The sequence below is a fragment of the Anolis sagrei genome, chromosome 1 (assembly GCF_037176765.1).
Source record: "Anolis sagrei isolate rAnoSag1 chromosome 1, rAnoSag1.mat, whole genome shotgun sequence".
NCBI lineage: Eukaryota > Metazoa > Chordata > Lepidosauria > Squamata > Dactyloidae > Anolis > Anolis sagrei.
Window position 1 is genome coordinate 91,399,049 of NC_090021.1, and position 7,640 is coordinate 91,406,688.

Consider the following 7,640-nt stretch of genomic DNA (forward strand, 5'->3'; position numbering starts at 1 on the left):
TCGTGGTAAGAGCTGTTCAACAGAGAAATATGCTGCCTCGCAGTATGGTGGAGTCTCCTCCTTTAAAAGTTTTGAATGCTAACCTGTTCAGAGTACTTTGGTTGTGTATTCCTGCATGATGGGATTGGACTAGATGGCCCTTGTGGTCTCATCATACTCTTATGATTCTATCTATATAAATAAAAATATAATGTTAGTTTGTGGGATTAACATAACTCAAAAACTACTGGATGAATTGATACCAAATTTGGACACAATATACCTATCAGGCCAACGAGTGACCATCACTCATAAAAACACTGAAAAACACAACAGAAGAGACTTTAAAAGCCAAAAAACAGAAAATACATTACAACACAATACATTTGCAAAACCACACACACACACACACAAAACACATATACACACACTGCACACAGCAACATGTGGCAGGGGGTGGCTAGTACCAAATAAAAGCACTGATTTCTATTAATGTAGCCATGTTTCTCTGTAGATTTAGCATCTCATCTATATTCATAAATTACATGATACGTGCATTGTGCCTACATTCCAGTAAAGAGGATTTTTGGCAAAAAGGAAGAGCTTTCCAATCCACAGACAGGGTCACCCCATTATAATAAGGGACCAGCTTTCTAGGCCTGAACTAAGGGAATCCCTTGTAATAAGAGACACCTGGTAACCCTAATCAGCATTGATGATCAAGCAGCTGAGGAAACTAGGAATTGTGCCAGAGCTCAGGAGCCAAGTCAGGAGTGACAGCCAAAGAAAAGCACAACCAAAATATCCCAAAGGCAGGAAAACAGCTGGAGCCTCAGGCAAAGTCTGAGTCCAAACATGAGGCCTTTTGTAGCCTTTTCTGTCAAGGAGGTCCAGAACCCGAGAATACTTCACTGCTTGGGGATCAGCTCTGAAATCATAGTTCTGTAGTTCACCATGCAGCACAGCAGGTTCCTGACATGAAGTTATAACTTTGCATCTGCTTATCTGTAGACAGCTGTTGCTTCTAGTGAAGCATCTTCCCACCTGAATCAAAATTTCCACTCTTGTGCTTTATGAAAGGAATTGTTGTCTGCAATAAGATAGTCCATACATATACCTCAGACAAGGTTTTCACCTTCCATAATCCTCACCCATCTTTTCAATTAACCAGATACGATATTTAATACATTCAATGAAAACAATAAAATGGTGTTATGAGGTCCCCCATCATATAATGTTTTGATTATTTCTCGCATTGAATATTTGTCTGACTGAATGTAGTTATTTAACTGATGTGATCAATGTGGAAAAAGTGAGTATGATGCACTAGTTGGCAGCTGGTGCCAGAACTGGGAACCTGATGATTGATATTTGCTTAGTAGTCCCATCCAGTTGTCCACTTTGCAATCCTTGTATCCAAAGCTTTACCTGTGTGTGTGCCTTGAAATCAACTGTTTCTTTTTTGTTACTTCATGAATTTTGTAGGACTGACCCCTTTTAGCTTTCTAGATCTGACAGAATTTGATGCCTTTTGGGCATTTAAGCCCTGTTGAGTATGTAACATGCACTCTTTAAAATAACATGTGTGCAGGCATGTGTACTTCTGCAATGAATATATCAGATTGGACTCAGGATATGCCTTCTAAGGATGGAAGGACCCTTGCTGTCTGTGGAATACCTCTGATTCAGCAGAGAGTTCTTAATGGCAGAATGGGGAAGGAGTCACTTCAATCTGATGTTCACTTGCCAAAGGTTTTCCTTTTTGAGCTCAGTGAGACTTTTGTGTAGACATATAATGGTTTGGCTTTCATAATCTGAACTCGTATTTCCTTCTCTTCTCTCAACTGTAGACTGCAACCCATTTGCCCAATTGATGGTCGATTTGGACTCCGTGGCCAAGATGAAATTCCTCTCCGAGCTCTACAATATAAGCGTGGGTTGTTACATGAGTTCCGGAAGGGCAATGCCAGCAAGGAGCAAATCCGACTTCACAGTTTGGTCCAGCAGATTCCCAAGGCCATAATAATTGGAGTGAGGAAAGGAGGAACCCGAGCTCTACTCGAAATGCTCAATCTTCACCCGGCAGTGGTCAAAGCTTCTCAAGAGATCCACTACTTTGATAATGATGAGAACTATGCCAAGGGCATTGAGTGGTACAGGAAAAAAATGCCATTTTCTTATCCTCATCAAATAACAATTGAGAAAAGTCCTGCATACTTTATCACCGAGGAGGTACCTGAAAGGATTTATAAAATGAACTCATCCATCAAATTACTGATCATTGTCAGGGAACCCACAACAAGAGCTATTTCTGACTACACTCAGGTGCTGGAGGGGAAAGAAAGAAAAAATAAAACCTACTACAAATTTGAAAAGCTGTCGATTGATCCTAATACCTGTGAAGTGAACACTAAATACAAGGCAGTAAGAACCAGCATCTACACCAAACATCTGGAGAGGTGGTTAAAGTACTTTCCCATAGAGCAGTTTCACATTGTCGATGGCGATCGTCTCATTACGGAACCACTGCCAGAACTCCAGCTGGTAGAGAAGTTCTTAAATCTTCCTCCGAGGATAAGTCAATATAATTTATATTTCAATGCCACCAGAGGGTTTTACTGCTTGCGATTTAACATTGTCTTTAACAAGTGCCTGGCAGGAAGCAAGGGACGTATCCATCCAGAGGTCGACTCCTCTGTCATTACCAAATTGCGCAAGTTTTTTCACCCTTTTAATCAGAAATTTTACCAGATCACAGGGAGGACATTTAACTGGCCCTAAAAGAAATTTCATACAACACTGTGTGTTGCACCCAGAGATATGCAACCGTGTCTCTATTAGAGTAAAAAAAATATGCACTTTTTGTATACACAGCTATCAAAGTAATCCTTTTTTTTTCATGCATACGTGTACATATGCAGTGTGTGACCAAATATAAGGTGGGATCATTTTTTCTACAGAGCAGTGAATAACATAAAGCTTACTCTCTGTATAATTGCATCATTTTATGCTATACAGTTAAATGAGAAGTCATTTAAATAAATAAATTCAGCAATTCCATTCAAAGGGTCAGTACTCTATACACTCAAACAAACAAATCTAGTGGAGGGCTGGATTACTTTACAAGTTATTACATAATCAGGTATTGGAAGGTCTACAATAGGCTGTTATAGGCCCCTTCCACACAGCCATATAACCCAGAATATCAAGGCAGAAAATCCCACATTATCTGCTTTGAACTGGAATTTATGGCAGTGTGGAAGGGCCCTCAGATACATATTGCTAAAGGAATACTGACCTTTGAAAGGTGTAAATCTGTGCGTCAGACTTATATTGGTTTAACCATTGCTTTCCATAGGAATCCTGGGATGAGTTCTGTGACTGGATGGATGGGGAGTGCCAGGGTTCTCAGATTCTCACCTGCATTTCCAGGTTTTTTGGGGGGGGAAACCATGTTCATTGGCTAGTAAAACAAAAACAATATAAGTTTGCAGTGTAAAGCTATACCCTGTGTGATGCTGATTTCTCTTGGAAGTTTTTCCTATTGTTTGAAAGGAAATTCTCTCATGCGACCAACATTGTTTCAAATTACCTGTGGTGAGTTTGCACTATTGTTTTTTAATTATTCTTATTGTTATTATTATTGTATGGATCATCTTGGCACTTGTAGCATGTCAATCATATGTCGAAAAAGAAGTATCTTTTTCCCCCTTCTATGCTTGTATGTTGACAAAGAGAAACCTGCTGTATATAATGTATATTGTTTGTAAATACTGGTTTCACACTAAGTAATTCTATTTTGTAAACTGAATATGGCTATTTAATTTATTGTGAAAATTAAATTTATTGTGGTATTTAAAATGGAATGGATTAAAATTGCTATATGTGCAAGTGGGGTTTTTCCTTGATTGTATTTATTGCTTGTTTGATTATATTTTATGATGTCTCCTTACTTCAGTAAGTTCACTCCCATTTCCATGCAATGTTATTTTTCAAGAACTCCAGCATTTACCTGGCTCACTTTTCTGAAAAGAATGTGATATGCATGGCAATTCCCTGATATATGGTTTGTTTACACAGATATACAGGCGAAACATAAAATGAAAGTCCACAGCATTAGATGTGATATCTTAAGGAATACATAGTGCCATAACATTTCCTGCAGAGACCAATGTTAGTTCTCTGCCTTTCAGATCCTATAATTAATTAAATAGTATCTCCTAACCCAACAATCTCAACCTCATTTACTGGGAAACAGATGCTGTAAGCAACAGGAATCCATCTCCTATCAATCAGGAAGCAGCTGACAGACATTCTCATTTTCTTTCATTTCCCCAGTACAACTATCACAAATCCTCCTTGCACAGGAGATTGCTCCTTTTTTATCATGTCAGAAATGAATTGAGAATATACTGCAAGTCGTTTCTGGTGTGAGAAAATCAGCTGTCTACAAAGCCGTTGCCCAGGGTACTTTCAGATGTGTTACTATCCTATGGGAGGTTTCTCTCATGTCCCCGCATGGGAAGATGAGGCTGACAGACAGGAGCTCACCCCATCTCGCAGATTTGATCCGCTAACTTTCAAGTCTTCAAGTCAGCAGTTCAGGGTTTAACCCATCGCACCACCACGGCACAATCTCCTTACACAGGAGATTGCTCATGCAGCATGGGGAAGTCAGCCAGTTGCTTCCTAATCAACAGGAGAACAGGCCCCCATTTCCTTGGAGCAGCTGATGTCTAGTAAAAGGAGACTAGGGGACTTTCATTGTCCCTATGTATTAAACTAGTGGATAAGTAGGGATCATGAATACAAACTCTAGGTCATACAATCGTAACTGTCTTAGTGAATTCCAGCCATTAAATACAACAAATTGAAATGGCTTTAAAAGTTATAGCACTTAAACACTGAAAGGGAAAAGACTTAGCTTTGCTTTGAACTTTAGAGAACACTGATACCAACTGAGTCTCCAGTGAGACGGTACTCCACTACTGGCTAACAAGAGATCACCAGACCATCTACCATGTCCTTCCATGTTGTATTTCTTCCATTGGTGGGGCACAGGCAAAGACCTCAAACACAGGAGACGCCAGTCCTTCATTTAGGTATATATGAGGATCATGTACTGAACTCCTGACTTTTAAATGGCATCACTAACACCTTGAATTCACAATGGAAAGTGCAGCTCTTTTTCAACCAGTGTGTCTGGTATGGTGATCAGCACTCTTGCTGCTGCAAGATTACCACCATGCAAAAATCTCTTACCAGGTTTTAAAAAATCTTGCATTCAGGCATCTACACTAGTAGCTCTTCTTACAGAAAAACCTAGAGAGGACATAGTTTTGAGGATGTGAATAAATGAAACTGCAGGTACTTTTTTGTTCTATCTTTGAATAAACTACAGTGGAACCTCTACTTAAGAGCATCCCAACTTAAGACTGTTTGAGTCAAGAGCTGTTGCTCAGTCATTTTGACATAAGAACAGTGTTTTGAGTTAAGAACTAGCACCAAAGAGAGTGCTAGCGCAGCAGTACATGGCTTTAGGGCTTTAAGGGAGCAGCCTCCGTGCCTCATGCTCTTGTCCACTTTGGGAGATTGCTGTCTGTTTTGCTCTTGTCCACTTTGATGAACTTTGGGTTAGTCGATTTTGTGTGGTATTTATTCCTGGTATGTTTGGCTTTGTGAAGAGAGTGGGAGGCTAGAATGAGTTCAATATGAAGAAAATGATGCTTCTGTCTCTTCACTGTGTGCTTTATGCTTCCTTGCCACCACTTTGTGCTTCTACCATTTAAAGATGGATCTTTTTTAAATTGTTCCTTGTGAATGTGCATTTATACATGATTTGTTCTTTTTCTTATTTAAAAGCACGTAACAAAAAAATTGGGGGCAGGGGGTGGAACAAATTAATAGCATTTCAATGGGAACATTTGCTTTGAGATTAGAGTGCTTTGAATTAATAGCTCTGTCACGGAACAAATTAAACTCTTAAGTCAAGGTTTCACTGTACTTCTAAAACTTGAGAAAGTTCAAAAAGCAAATTAAAATGCACCACAGGAAAGTAAAACTATTGTTTGGAGCATATTTAATTGTCTGGAGTTATTTCAGGTCATGGTTATTTTGTTTAGGAATAGCACATTCAGTTCAATTTAAGTGGTTTATAAAGCATTTAGATTTAATGTAATGTGTATGTGTGTGGAAGAAAGATGGGCCAGAAGAAGTCTAAGCAATGTGGCAAAAAATATTATTTTTTAAAAAATGAGATATTGGTCTGATGGAATATCCAATAACATTGTTCATTTTCAAGTTAAAACATGAGTGAATACCATTGCCCACAAAGCCAAAAATAACTGATAAGATTATGAGCAGTGATAGAAAGGAACAGATGTGTTGTTTACAACTAACCTAGTGCACTTACAAAAGGTGTGATGAAGTATGTACCTTTACCTCAAAGTACATCTCACTGAATTCTGTACAACTTTCCATAGATGTTACCATAATCATGTTTATGTTGATATCATCAGGGGCTATGGCAACACAACTTTATGGACATTGTGCCTTTCCCCCATTGTACAATGTTTGCTGGATGGTGCTTCCCTGATTTGTATAGTTAGAGTTATGCCAGGACAGCTACTTCAAACCAATATTCAGCAGGCATCTGTCACCCACCCCCCCACCCCCCCCCCCCCCCCCCCCCGGAATTCCTGCCTAAGTAGCTCATGGGATTTCACACACCAAAACAGCCAAATAGGATTTGGGACATAGGTATGTTTGCATGGGAAGACTAGAAGAAGATTTACAGTACAACATTTCAGCCACTGAGACATTTTTTTTAAATAGTTCCTATTCTATGTATTCTTAATAATGATGCTTTACAATTACATGCATTGCAATGAACTTATCTCCTAATGTAGTGGCTGCGGGCTTGGATGTCAGCAGGGTGATGAATCTGTTTCAGGTTTTAGATTGAACTTGGAAGAAGCTGTCAAGATGCTGAACCTATCTTGAGAATATGGATCTTCATCTTGGGAAGTTTCTTTAAATTTTGGTCTAAAAGCTAGGGCAGATGTCCTGCCTCCATTCCTGACAGGCCAACAAAGCCACTAAATAAAAGGATTTTTTTTCAGATTTTGTTATTTTTATCTAGAGGCCTCAGCAGGTGAGGCATTGCCTGGGGAGGGGACCATGAATCTACTCTGAGTATTCAGCTGATCTTAAAAGGACCCACCTAAGGTGCAGAATCATATTCTCAAAGGAAGAACCATGAAGTCAATGGAATTTGCCTTCACCAGTTGAACAAATGGGCTTACAGTAATTGGCAAGTATACTACTCAAATATAGGAAAAAATTTCACATTAAAATTTATTTATTTACAGTATTTATATTCCGCCCTCCTCCCCATGCAGGGGATTCAGGGTGGATTACAATGCACATATACATAGCAAAAATTCAATACCATTACAACATATATAAACAGACGCAGACAGCAGGGGAAGCTGCTGCTTCACCATCCACTTGTGACACCAAGTCCTTGATGCAATACTTCCTCATTCTTACGCAAGCTGCTGGATGGCTTTATGGTGTCGTAAATTAGTTAAATTAGCCTCCCCACATAAAGTGGTACCTAAATTTCCTCCTTGACAGATGCAACTGTCTTTCTGGCTGCA

The 7,640-nt window shown here is 39.2% G+C and overlaps 1 protein-coding gene across 5 annotated transcripts in view; it reads left to right on the forward strand.

Moving 5' to 3' along the window:
* The window catches only part of HS3ST5 (heparan sulfate-glucosamine 3-sulfotransferase 5), a 264,511-nt gene extending 260,641 nt beyond the window's left edge, over nucleotides 1–3,870 (forward strand). For all 5 annotated transcript variants that reach the window (XM_060753200.2, XM_060753198.2, XM_060753196.2 and 2 more), the window contains one exon: nucleotides 1,830–3,870. In XM_060753200.2, the coding sequence (XP_060609183.1) occupies nucleotides 1,830–2,760 (931 nt within the window). In that variant the 3' untranslated portion in view covers nucleotides 2,761–3,870. The remainder of the gene's footprint in view (nucleotides 1–1,829) is intronic.
* Nucleotides 3,871–7,640: the final 3,770 nt, after the last annotated feature.